Source organism: Camelus ferus, chromosome 11 (genome assembly GCF_009834535.1).
Source record: "Camelus ferus isolate YT-003-E chromosome 11, BCGSAC_Cfer_1.0, whole genome shotgun sequence".
Lineage (NCBI taxonomy): Eukaryota > Metazoa > Chordata > Mammalia > Artiodactyla > Camelidae > Camelus > Camelus ferus.
In genome coordinates this window covers 62,450,486-62,464,474 of record NC_045706.1, presented here as the reverse complement: position 1 = coordinate 62,464,474, position 13,989 = coordinate 62,450,486, and the positions used below count along the sequence as shown (strand labels likewise).

The 13,989-nt window shown below is 40.2% G+C and overlaps 1 protein-coding gene across 8 annotated transcripts in view; it reads right to left on the bottom strand.

Annotated features, from left to right (window-relative positions):
- The window catches only part of MARCHF8 (membrane associated ring-CH-type finger 8), a 129,020-nt gene that overhangs the window by 16,752 nt on the left and 98,279 nt on the right, over positions 1-13,989 (bottom strand). For all 8 annotated transcript variants that reach the window (XM_014562636.2, XM_032491708.1, XM_006188788.3 and 5 more), the window contains one exon: positions 5,595-5,645. In XM_014562636.2, coding sequence (XP_014418122.1) covers positions 5,595-5,645 — 51 coding nt within the window. The remainder of the gene's footprint in view (positions 1-5,594; positions 5,646-13,989) is intronic.

The following is a 13,989-nucleotide window of genomic DNA, read 5'->3' as shown; positions in this document are numbered from 1 at the left end:
TTTACACTCTAAAAAAACTTGAGGCCCCCAAAGAGCTTGTGTTTACATGGGTTACATCGACCACACATTAGAAAAATTTTAAAACACAGGCCACCAGCACACATCCCATTCGTGTTAGAGGGAAGATGCCATCCTGGATGCCACTCAGCCTCTGGAAAGTCCGCTCTACACTTGTGAGAGAAGGAGGGAAACAAAGACAAATAATGTCGTGGTATTATCATGAAACTGGTTTTAACCTTGCCCCTCTCCCCACCAAGAGACCTAGAACCAAACTTTGGAAACTACTAGGCTAAAGCTTTAGCCAAAAACTACACTGTAACAAGTCAGAAGAAAAAAATATATGAAAATATGGTCAAACTTTGCAAAAGAGGAGCCAAATGGCAAAACACTGACCATGGAGCTCTATCAGGATGTACACTGGGGCTACATGGTGTTCACTACATGCGTGAAGCAGGCTGTCCACCACTCGATGCCATTCAACTCCTCCAATTCATTCGCCTTGTTTCTGCTGCATGAAAATAAGTTCCTTGTCTCTGGGATAGTTGTTTTGTTCAGTATAAATTAAGAAAGGCCCATTTGCCTTATTCTCTACACCTAAGTCTGAGTAACTAAGTCTGCCACTGGTCAACTTTGTATTCAGAAGCAGAGAGAAGCAAACCCTGGTCTTGACAATCACACCAAGGTGTGTGGCTCGGAAGCCTCCAACCTAAGGCTGCATTTACATCTGACGTTCTGCTGTATCTCATTCCTTCTAATGGCAACTTTACTAGAAAATATTCAAGAGATCTAGGGGAGTCAATGCTCAAATTCATTGGGATTTGCTTGCCAAACAACAGAATAGCAGTAATTTTAAGTGCTCATTAAATATGTCTGATCTGGCTTCTACTGAGGAATATTTGATTTAAGCAGAGCCATATGATGCTCATGCTATCTGAATAAAATTATGCAGAGCTCTAAAATATTCTGCCAAGTACCAAACCAGCCTTCAGCGGTTGCTGGAGCCTACTGCGCTTACCTGGCTGCAGGGAGGAGGACACCTGCTCCAGGCTTTGTGACGATGTCTAGCTTGCCACTGGCATCTCCCTGGGGTAAGTGTGCCAATCATGAACTTGCTCAAGAAGTTGTGTCACCTGGACCAAATCTAACTCCCAGGGTTGAAATGAGAATGCTTTCCTCAGGGTACACTAACACCACGTCTGTGTGCTGCCCCTTCCTGCATGAAGTCTCCTCTGAGAGGCATCGGCAGAGGCTCTAGAGAGCTCAGCCCCTACGGTGAGCCAGGCCTATGCCAATTCCTTGTATCTAAAAAAATCCCAGCTGGACAGAGTGAGGTCAAGCCTTCTCAGGGAATTCCAATCTTCCTCTAACGGGTTTTAAGTCAGAGTACACTGGTTCTTGCTGGAATGGTCCCAGCCAACACAGCCCAGCATTTACAGGCGCCCTGCACTTGGGTGGCCATGACAGCCATCACTCCCAGTGACTAAGGTTGCAAACATCTGCCTTTCATCTCTACCTCAAGTACTGGATTTTCCATCACTACAGTTTAATCTCATCTGGGCCAGCTCCTTTTCACCTTTTATGTCCTGCTTTAAGTGCTCCCTCCTCATCCACAGCTTCCCTGAGCAGCCCTTCTAACTTTGGTCCCTCATAGTTCTGGACCTTAGCCCTTGTCTTTTACCTTCATAATAACGCTGTCTGCAGGGAGTTCCCGGAGGTCTGCTTACTCCTCTAGCACACAGTTAAGCACTGGACACAATACTCATGAACACTGCACTGGGCCTCCTTTTATGTTACAGTTGAGAATACTTCATGCTGAGTGATGAGACAGCCTGCAGGCTGGGGACAGTGGAGGACCAATACTACCAACAAGAAGTCACATCACCTCACCCTCGACACAGAGGGCCTTCCACGAGCAGCCTCCGTGATCACTTGAGTCCACTCTAAGGCCGGGTCAGTACCTCACTGCATACCCGCTACCAGCCCATGCTCCAAGTCAGGGAGTGATGGCCACCTGACAGCCAGAGGCTGCCCATCACTCCTACAGCAGAGACTCCGCCTCCACCCCGTCCCTTCTCTCTACACCACAGACTGTCCCCAGACCCCTTTGTCTGTCAGAGCTCTAGTTCACAAGAGGCAGAATCAGGACCAGTGATGGGCAACAGAAAGAGTTTGGGCGAACATTTTTTAATAGTTTTTTAACAGGCACATAACACAGACTGAGGTGACTGACTAACGTACACACAAACTAGCCTGAAACCCAGCTGGAGGCTGCACTGGCAGGAAAAGCCTCTTGACAGAGACAACAGAGATTTCATGCTGCATAAACATGTCCACGGTCTGACCTTTCTTTATATCTTCTAGCTCAAGGGTATGAAGCACCTGCTCAAGGTATGTTTGCTACACTGAAGATAGAGCTTTACACGTCATAGCCTAAAAGGGCCTCAAACAACAGATTCATTTTATAAATACCACGATAAAGAACTGCGTTCTTAAAAACAAAGTTATCTTTTGCAGCAGTCCTGCCCTCTCACCTTCAACCCTGTTGTAACTGGTCCATGCCTAACATACTTCCAGAGGCTTACATTTTGCAATGAAATTTCATGCTGCTGGGATCTCTGGGAAGTTAAGTTATGTGCGCAAACAGGACTCCTGACCCCTGAGATTTTCCTTTGATCCTAGTTAAGTGTGCAGAACGCCTGCTGTGGAAATGGAAGGAAGAGGCTCAAATCTTCCTGCTCTGTGGCAGAAAGCTTGGAGGCTTTCACAGTCCCCCTGTTCCTAAGAGCATTAAATCGTGGTGCTAAAACTTCCTTTGAAGGAAATCGCAGCCCTGCCTGTAAGAAAGCTCCACGTCAGTGGCCATGTTTGCTTTGCTCATCATTTTATGCCTGCACCTTGCTCAGTGTCTGGCACAGAGAACACTCAATAAAAATGTGTGCAAGAAGGAAAAGAGGAAAAAGCCAGAGTTTTGATTAGACTTCTTAATTTTCACCCTCAGATGATATTTATTTTAAAGCATATACAGGCAGACCTCAGAAATATTGTAGGTTCAGTTCTATACCACTGTGACAAAGCGAATACTGCAATAAAACAAGTCACATGAATTTTTTGGTTTCGCAGTGCATATAAAAGTTATGTTTACACTGCACTGTAGTCTATTAACTGCACAATAACATTATGACTAAAAAAAAGTACCTACTTTGATTAAAAAACTTTATTGCTAAAAAATGGTAATCATCATCTGAGCCTTCAGCAAGTTGTACCAGTAACATCAAAGACCACTGATGACAGAGCACCATAACGAACAGAATACTAATGAAAAAGTTTGAAATGTTGCAAGAATTACTAAAATGCGACACAAAGTGAGCAAATGTTGTTGGAAAAATGGCACCAATAGACTTGCCTGATGCAAGACTGCTGCAAACCTTCAATGTATAAAAAATGCAGTATCTGCAAAGTGCAGTAAAACGAAGTATGCCTGTAGTTCTGTCTTCAGTCAGTAATGAAATAATAACAGCTATCATCAAGGACTGTCCTGGCACAATCAACCTAAGATCTCCAGGGTCTGACTAAGTCTGACAAGAGTCAGTGCACTGACTCACTGCAGGGAGGGAGCTGCCCCACGACTCCTTGCAAACATTATCTCTAAGACTCACAAGCCTGAAGGTTGTATTATTACCCTAATTTTACTTATTAAGAAATTAAAGCTCAGAGAAATGTCCTTCCTCAAAGTCACATGGCTAGTAAATCCTTGTCCATATAATCCCCAAACCATCACAGAAGCAACTAAGAAGGCCACATCCCAGACCTGCGCCAAGCCCAGAAAATGTTCCTTCAGACATTGTGAGCCAGTGGTTTACAGACTTTTTTAACTATAGGAGGAAACTTTTCTTCAAACAAAATCTTACTAAAACTGTAGACAAACAGACATACATTTGAAGCATAGGATGACGACATCCTTCAGAACCATTCCTAGCCACGAGGGCAAATGAGTGCTACTCCATGTGTTTAAAATGTTTAATTCAACCTAACCAGACAGGCCATCTGGATCTACACCTTCTCAGTTTTCTCTATGCTTAAAAGTTGGACAGCTCCTTCAAAAAGGAGAGCAAGGTGGGGCAAAACTGGTCATTTTACTTAGACGATAATGATCTACCACTACGCAGTTCTATGGCTAGAGCATTCCTGGACGAGGGAACAGCAAAAGAAAAGAAAAGGAGGTTGGAACAGGATAGAGTATTCAGTGAAAGGTGTTTATATGAGGTGGGCAAAGCCCTTGGCTTGTATGACTAGTCTGGGGGAAGGTCATGTCAGCTGTGAACCAAGAAGCACTCTGTAAATGGACTTCAGGCACACTGAACACCATGGACTTTGCAAAATTCAGTAGTAGACATGACATGACTGGATCACAAGTATGCCTAAGAACAGATTGATTAATGTCTTAAAGGATTTTCTAGATTCTACTTTAATTCAAAAATAAAATACAGAGTGATAGGAATAAAACATCTGTGTAGTTTGTAAATTAAAATGGCATACAAAGTAACAGTCTATTTTAGAGGAATCAGGAGGCCTGAGACAGTAGGACAAGTTTTGTCACATTGTTCAGATCTTGCTGTCAGGATCTGACACAGACATGGGGAGAAGGTTCATCCCTGCAAGGAACCTTCACAGACATACCTTCGTGGACCAGGGGTTGGCCAGAGCCTGTGTCTGGGCTGAGAGGTGAGCAGTGCCTGGGAGCAAGCTCACGGCATGGGAGACACCATCTCTGGCTCTTGTCACCCCTGGCGACTGCCACGCTCCTGGCAGGCTACGCAAATAAATGACTACACCACAGGTGTATCATGTGCTACGGGTTGACTGATTCACCCCCGGCCTCCTTTTCCTAGCCACCTTCCAGCAGGCGGTGGCTTTGTGATCCAGTTGCGGCCAGTGAGATGTAAGCAGAGGTCAGGCAGCTGGGTGGGGCTTCTGGGAACGCTTTTGCCTTCGTACTGAAAACGGTCACTCTCAGCTGACAGACGCCTCCATCCTTCATCATTCTTCTTATTCCTCCCAAGGCCATGGCCATGGTGCTTGGAGGTCTAAGCTCCCCACCTTAAGACCACAAGTGCCAAACACGAAGATGACAATGTGCTAAGGAAGGTGGCACAAAGAAGACAGAGAGAGCATGGGTCCCCCCAACGCTGTGAACAACTGCATCAGCCCTGAATCATCTACCACCAGACCTCCTGTCACCACAAAAACATAAATCCCTAATTATTTAAGTCACCAGAGCTGGCGTTTTGTTACTGCTCTAACTTAGGTGACAGATGCTCTGGTGACTCTCCGAGATTTCCTTAACCTGAAAGTAAATTATTTCTATTGGAAAGAATGGGGTTTTCTCCTATTAGTCACTCCCCACAACACACACTCGGAATTGCCTCACTAGAAAAATATAACTGCCATATACCTTGCTGTATGGTCCCAGAGCAGGTTAAAGAAATGTACTAAGAACTTTATGTCTTTAAAAGAAAAGAGTGTAAAACACATTTCAGGTATAAGAATACAAAAACCCCAAGCTACAAAAATAGCATATTTCAATGGCACTCTACCTTAGAAATATTACTTGAATGACTCATGGAATGTCCCAAAGTCTTCTCATTCTGCAAGAAAACCAAAAAGGTGTTAAGTATCAAGCTTTGATTATATTAAGCAAACAAGTAATTGATCATAACAATCCTACTAACAAATCATTCCCCCAAAGAGAACTTGCTGAGCACAAACTATTATGTACAGAGCCAGGGCCAGCTATTAGATACTGGAGACTCTGGCAGGGATGAGTAAAACAACAGTCCTCGCCCTAAAGGAACTTATTAACAAGAAAAGAACAGGGATTTGGAATTAACTATAAAAATAAGAGGGTAATGAGTGTCTTAAGAAAAATTCAAGTGGTGGCTCAGAGGCGAGAAGCTGCGTGTTCAGTTACATGTGATGTAGTCAGTACATGCTGTAAGGAGACGCTGTGGGATGGGGAAGTAGGAAATGGGACCATTGACTCCACCCAGGTCGTTTGGCTGCAAAGTGGTATGTACTCAGCAGAGGACCCACACCTACTCCCTCAAGCCTGTTCCTCCTTCTCACACTCAAATCATAAAGTCTTGCATGAAATTCGTCCTCTCTAATGTCTCCCAATCTCAAATTCCATCTCCATTTCTACTGACAATGCCTTAGGTTAGGTTCTCTTCATTTCTTACTTGGAATTCTTGAGTAAGTTCCTACCTGGTCTTTTTGCTTTTAAGTTAACCTTCCATGATACATAACTGTTATGGTCTGAATGTGTTCCCCCACCTCCAATTCATATGTTGAAGCCCTAACTCCCATTACTCAGAATGTGACTATATTTAGAGATGGGAGTCCCAAAAGAGGTAATTATGTTAAAATGAGGCCAGCAGACTGGGCCCTAATCCAATACAAAGTGCCTTTATGAGAAGACGAAATTAGGACACAGATATAACACAGAGAAATGATACAGGGAGAAGATGGCCATCTACACATTAAGGAGAGGGGCCCTCAGGAAAAACCAAACCTGCTGACACCCTGAATCCACTCAACCTTGTTCTAAATCAAATGAGTAAAAAAACTATTACAAATGGAAGAGTTGGTCTTATTTGTATTTTTTAAATTATCTAGTCTCTATTCAGTTCCCATGTCATGCAATAACCATGGGGAAAGATCAGAGAAAGCTGAGATGTAATTAGCAGGTAAAATTCTTCGGTCAATCGGAAGGAAGTATGAAGGAGCTGGTGGATCATTTAAAAACTCCTTTGAGTAAGAGTTGATTCCATTCCATCAAGGCTCTCCTTAAAGAAAGGTGGCCATCAAGAAAGTTTTAACTTTTTTCCTTCCCCTCAATCCACCAAATCACAGACTGCCTTGACCTCTGTACACCTGGTTTTGAACACTCAGTATCACTAAAATGATGATGACAAAATGTTTCCAGATCTCCCAAGTGGCCTGTCAGTCAGCACTTGTTTTGGCAATGTTATCTTCTTTGTCCTTATAGCAATGTACTTGTATAATTTGGAGGATAATTTTATTACTTACTCCCTTACTTTCTAAATCGGAGTAGAAACAGAAGTTCAAGTCTATTAAACGTAATACAATACATTGTTATTAAGTGTTTAGTCTCATGGAATGTTTCTTGACTTAAACTCGCCAATTAGATAGTTGTAAAAGAAAATAATAAAATTATAAATTATGCTCAAAGTGCTAGCAATACATCAGCAAAGGCAGTTTCTAAAAGATCAGATTTATTTAGGAAGTGCATTCAATCATATTCTTCACTCACTGGGAAATGAGAGTCCCTTTGTCCACAGGAAAGGTAAATCTACAATCATTCAAGTTTCATTCATGAGTCAGGAACACACTAGGGACAAACACTAGGCACTGCTGTGAATCCAGCCTTAAAGGCTCATCTGCTGACGATTTACTACTAAATTTTAATTTAGCCTACTAAATTAAAACAAAGATACCATATGCTCTGGATTATTTGTACAGAAAACCAATTATAACCACTATCAAATCACTACTACTACCTCATAAGAAATGGCCAGCCTAACACCATCTGGAAATCTACAAGGAAGTTCTGAGGTACTACGAGAGGCAATAATTCATACCCCTAGACTCTCTGACATTCATTATTCCATAGAGAATGGATGCTGGGGTGGGTAGAGGCCTAGCTGTTAAACTAGTTACATTATAAATCCAGACTGAGATCTAAAAGTTGCTTTTTACCTTATGAACTTTTGAAATAAATGTAATGATGTAAGCCTTTATTCTGTTTTCCTTGTTAGAACAATTCAGTATTTCACATGGTAAAATCAAATAACCAGCCCTAGAAGATACAGATGTTTTACGGCCTGAAACCTGTCGATAGTTAGGCTTCTCTCCTACTTGGGAGGAAACTAACAATTCAGTTCTGACAGACCATGTTTCCGTTTTTGTTTTTTTCTTAAACTTTGCTACATTTTTTGGGACTTACTGAAAGGAAGCAAATCCCACGATTCATTCAAATCAGTTACTCGCTCATTCCATGCTTATTTACTATGCAATACCATATGCAAACAACTAAATTAGACACAGAGTACAGACAAAAATAAATCTAACTCCTAGACCTGTGCCAATGATAATGTTAAAACAGAACTGTTTGAAATAGTGTTTCGACGAGGAACATACAACGAGAAAAAAGTTGAAGAATAACATAAAAAAAAACATATATATAAACTGCATCTGGGTAGGCAGATGACACCATTCTCTCTAGAGTCAGAATGTCATGTTTCTGAATAAGGAGGAGGAAAAGTTTACCAAACATCAAAGTCAAGAACTGGAATGAAAAAATAAAAAAATAAAAAAAATAGATGTTTCTAGGAGAAATGTGAAAAAAAAAAGAACTGGAATGAGGCATAACAAAGAGAAAACGAGTTCCATTCCAGTTCAAGCTGGAACTAAGCTTCAATGCCCAAGTGAGAAAAACCCTGACAGACTGTTTCCATGCAGTCTCGAATACGTTCAATCACTGCTTGGTGGGTCCCACCACCTTCTAACCCTGGGAGAGGTGAGCGCGTCACTGCACCTCCTCCTCAGAGAGGGCAGCAGGAGAGGTCACACGGTTACACCACATGCCTCCGTGGCTGACTCTCATCTCTCTGTCTCTTTGTGGGCTATTCTGGTCTACACTGAACATGAGAGTGTCTCAGAACACAGCTCCATGCCCCCTTCTCATTTGTGTCTCCCTTAGACCAGTGCTTCTGAAACTTGATGCACTTGAATCATTTAGGGATCTTGCTAAAATGCAGGCTGAGGTGGGTTGAGATTCTGCGTTTCTAATAAGCTCCAGGTGACTCTCACACTGCTGGTCCCAAGGCCACATCTGATGCAAAGATGCAAGTCTGATTCCAAATCCTGAGTCAGAATAATCCATAAAGGCTATGAATCATTTTTTAAAAAGCAAATCATCACTATTGAAAAAGTAAATTTCTGTACAAAAGATGGCAGTGAGCTCACAATTGAGTAAATACAAATAAATTAGTCAGGAAACTGATAAGTAGATTGGGAAAAACTGAGTCTGAGGGTGTGAGAAAGGAAGTCATGTTAATGTAAGAAGTTACCAAATCACAAAGGTAACAAGAAGCTAATTTGAAAAACATGGGCCATTTCACAATTTAGTCAGTCCTGTCAATGATGTTTTGCAAGTCTACATGTGGCTCCAATAGAATGTACCTTAGGGGTAGAGTCTACCGAGACGAAACATGTCCTGGAAGAAGTCAAGAATTAACAAGAAGACAATGAAGTGAGATGTCTAAGCAAGTTTCTGGGATACTGTATAAAGGAGTCAAACAACAGAACTTCACGTGGGAGATTTCCTGAAACTCTAACCACGACCAGTCATCAAACAAACAAAACAAACAAAACCTATATGTAACAGACATTGCTAACTGTCTACCCAATATTCATCCCCACTGACTCCAACTTTGTTCTAAGCAGCAGTGCACCCAACTATAAGTTCTCACAACTACTTTGCAGTTAAGGGTAAATATAAAAGAAAGTTCTCTCTAAAAATATTAAGCTTGACTTTTTCTGGGAAAACATTTTCCTTCCCTGATTTAGCTGCTGCTCCTTTCTCCAGCAATTCCTCCTGCCCTCATTCACCCTGGAATACAGATGCCATGCCAGGAGGTATGGCAGTCACCTTGGGACTGTGAGGAGAAAAAGTATACAGCAGAAGTCTCGAACTTTTTGGTCTCAGGACTCCTTTACGATGTAAAGAATTACTGAGGGCTCCCAACACCTTTTGTTTATATGGGTTGTATATATTGATATTTATCATATTAGAAATTAAAATGGATAATTTAAGAAATATGAATCTTTTAATTCATTTAGAATTATGAACCCAGTTAAAATAAATGTTTTTATAAAAAACAACTATTTTTCCAACCACAAAAAAAGTGAGCAGAGTAGCCTGGTTTTACATTTTTGTAAATCTTGTTATTGTCTAATTAATAGAAGACAGCTGGATTCTCACATATGCTTATGCATTCAACCTCTGATATGTTGTTTTGATTGAAGTGAAAAAAGATTTGGCTTTAAACAGTTATACAGTTAGAAAAAGGAATTTGTAAGTTAATAATTCATGATACTTGTAGATTTTTTTTTGTACTACACAGAAACTACAATTACCTGGGATTTAGACTCTGAAATGATATTAATGAACTTTTAATACTCCATTAAAATCAACTGCCCCATCTTTCTTTGAAACAATCTCTTCACCATGCATGACTTTATAACATCACATCTTGGCCATTTAGAAATTACTGGCTCACTGAATTATGCAAATCTGCAAGATTGATACATTTCATTATGCAATCTCAAAGAAAAAAACAAACCCCAAAACCTCACACTCATTAATATGACCATCAATTGCATCAGAAGAGTTTTAATTACTAAAAATATGCATAAATGTTTTCTAAAATCTGAATTTCTACTTAGAAACCTCAAATTTTATCACTGGCAACAAAAACTGTTACTTGCTTTCCTTGAAGTGAAAGACCGGCTCATTCATTCAATTTAGAGAAAATGTCTGCATACTCAGGTCAGATTAACTGTCGTCTGACTGTCAGTCATTCTACTAAGTAAAAGCTATTATTCCATTTTTGAAAAAGTGATAGTTCAGATAGCAATTCAATCATACAAGTGTTTTGCTCTGAGACAAGCACTGCACTTTGGTATGCAGTAGGAAAGACTTACACCAGAGATACAAAGAAGGAATAACATACAACCTATAATGAGAATAGTCAATTAAAACTAGCACATGTTAGAATCAGCAGAAAAGGACATCAAAATACTACTATAACTGTTTTCCAACTGTTCAAAAGTTAGACATATAAGATATAAAAACTATGAAACGATGAAAACTTCCAAAGATACGCAAGCACTAAAAAAGCTATACAAAAAGACACAGTCATTAACACTGGAGATAAAACAAAAAGGAATTCTTAAAGTGTTTTATGGCAGGAGAAAGAGAAGAAAGAGAGGGTGGCGTGTGTGGGTGGGAGAGGAAAAAACAGAAAACAAATAGCAAAATGGCACATTTAATTCCTAAGATATCAAAAAGTGCCCTAAGGGCATACAGCAAGTGGAGAAACATTTATTCAAGAGTATCTACTAAATCTAGGGAAGACTAGTCAGAATCTGTGGCATCTGATCCACAATCCAATCCCTCCCCAGGTTGACAGAAGCCCTCTAAGCCATGCAGCCATGAGAAAATGGCTCCCTTTCCCCCCTAGCTCCCAGAAGAACAGAACAGCATCTCACAGAGAGGGGCAGGTCTCAAGCATTATACATCCCACTGTCTCAGCCCTATTTTAGAAGCCATGTTCCAGGCAGAAGTGACTTAGAGGTAGGTCTGGGCTTTCTTCTTCTGCACAGTGCCCACCAGCAGGGTAGAAGCTCTGCAACACGCATGGCAGATTGAGCATAAGGGGGCTCCAACTGCACACAACCTAACATGCTGATAAGGTGGAGGTCCCACACTGAGACCACAAGCCGAGAAAACCACAGACCACTGCCCTTAAAGCAGGTATTTTACTTCAAAAGATGCGGGCTACTGTACCTGCCTCAGTGCTGGAGCACAGGCATAGAGTTAGCAAAGGTGGACAGGCAGGCCAAAAGATCAAAGCTCCCAAGCTATCTCCAAAGAAACTGAGATGATTTGGAGCAGAGGATGGAGAAGTTCAAGTGTACAGATACTGTCAAGAACAATGGTGTCTTACTGGTAAGAAATCAGGAGGCTGGTAGCTCCAGGAGAGCAACAGGCTAAGCCATACAACAGCCACAGAAAGTGTACCACAGAAAACCGGGCATAGAGACAGCTAAGTAGGTGCTCCTGAGGTCAGAAGAAACCTCAAGTACTGGCTTCAAAGACTCCTACAGCAACGGGATCTGAATTTCCCTGGATCAGACAGTGGAGCATTTTACTCTTCACAAAATTATCCAAAATAGCACAGCAATCAGCCAGCAGTTAATAAACACTAAAAACTGAGCGTGGAATCAACAGAGACAAGAAGGCTTAATGAATTGAAAAGGGAAAGAGGCAGTCAAAAAGAGCACTGCCGGAAAAGTCATCCCAGCTTTAGAGTGTGCACACCAAAGGCTTCCCCCGAGAAGCAACATCAGAGGCTGCACATTGTGCGGAAAACAGATTTTACGATATAGTTCAGCTAAGTCACTAAACAAATAAACAAAACCCATCACCCCCAAGGGGGTGAGGTGGGGCAAAAGAATTACACTTCAGAGTTGCTAAAAAGCACTATCTAAAATGCACACTATTGAACAGAAAATTAAAAGATATGCAGAGAAACAGAAAAGTATGACCTGTACGCAGGAAAAAAAGGCAGGTAATAGAAACTGCCCTTGAGAGGGCCCAGATATCATACTCAGTACACACAGGCTTCAAAAGTAGCTATTATAAATATGCTCATAGAACTAAAAGAAGCCATACTTAAAGAGGCAAAGGAAGATATGATGACAGTATCTTATCCAATAGAAAACAGCAATAAAGAGATTAAAAATTGTAAAAACTGAGCATTGAGAATGTGGAACTGAAAAGTACAATAACTGGAATGAAAAATTCATTACAGGGACTCAGAGTAGATTTGAGCTGGCAGAGGAAAGAGTCAATAAACTAGGAGATAGATCATAAGAAACTATGCAATCTGAAGAATAAACACCAAAAAGAATTAAAACCCTAAATGGAGCCTTACAGAAATGTGGAATGTGATTAAGTGGGCCACAATAGGAGTATGAGAGGGAAAGGAGAGAAAGACAGAGAAAAAAATATTCAGAAAAATAATGGCTGAAAACGTCCAAATTTTATAGAAATGTTAATCTATACACCCAGGAAGCTAAATTAAATTGTAGTAGGAAAAAAGCACAGGGATCCACACCCAGACTCATCAAATTAACATGATGAAAAAGAGAAATACTAAAAGCAACAAGAGAAAAATAACACATCATGTACAAAGGAAACCCCAAAAGATTAACAGCTGACTTCTTGTCAGAAACAACGGAGGCCAAAACACTGAGGGAGGACATATTTAGAGAACTGAAAGAAAAAGAATGTCAACCAAGAATATTATATCCAGCAAACCTATCTTGACGAATAAAGGTAAAATGAAGATATTCTCCAAAAAACAAAAACTCAAAGAATTCACTCCTAGCAGATAACTTTAAAAGACATATTAAAGAAAAGTTCTTCAGGTTGAAAGCAATTAATACCAAAAAATAATTAGAAACCACATAAAAAAAACAAAAAATACCCTTACAACTAATTATAAAACTATAAAAGACTGTATTTGCATATGTATTTCTTCTCCTTCCTTCTCTTAATGATTTTAAAATGAATTATATAAAAACATACACACACACACACACACATATACATACAGATATACATAATTGCATGTTGGACCATAACATGGAGAAATGAAATATATTTGACAATAACAAACAAAAGAGGTGGGTGGGGACAAAGCTGTACTGGCAAAAGGAACTGATATCAGATGGCAACTCAAATCCACAGAAACAAATAAAGGGAACAATAAATAGTAAATAACTTTAAAATAACAAACAATAAATATGTACATGCTCTCCTTTCTTTCACTTCTGTAAAAGACAAAAAGTAATAACTGCAGCAATGTACTGTTTGGTTTGTAACATATACAGACGTAATATGTAGAACAATATTAGCAAAGAAAGGGAAGTGGGAATAGAGGGACACAGGAAGAATAATTTTATATCTTACTGGAATTAATATGAACTTGAAGTAGATTCTGCTAAGGAAAAAAACAGTATATTGCAAACCAGATCAAACAATAAGAAAGTAATTTTTAAAAATTCACTTACTGAAAAACAAAACAGTAAAAGAAACAGAAAAAAAAGGCATAAGATATA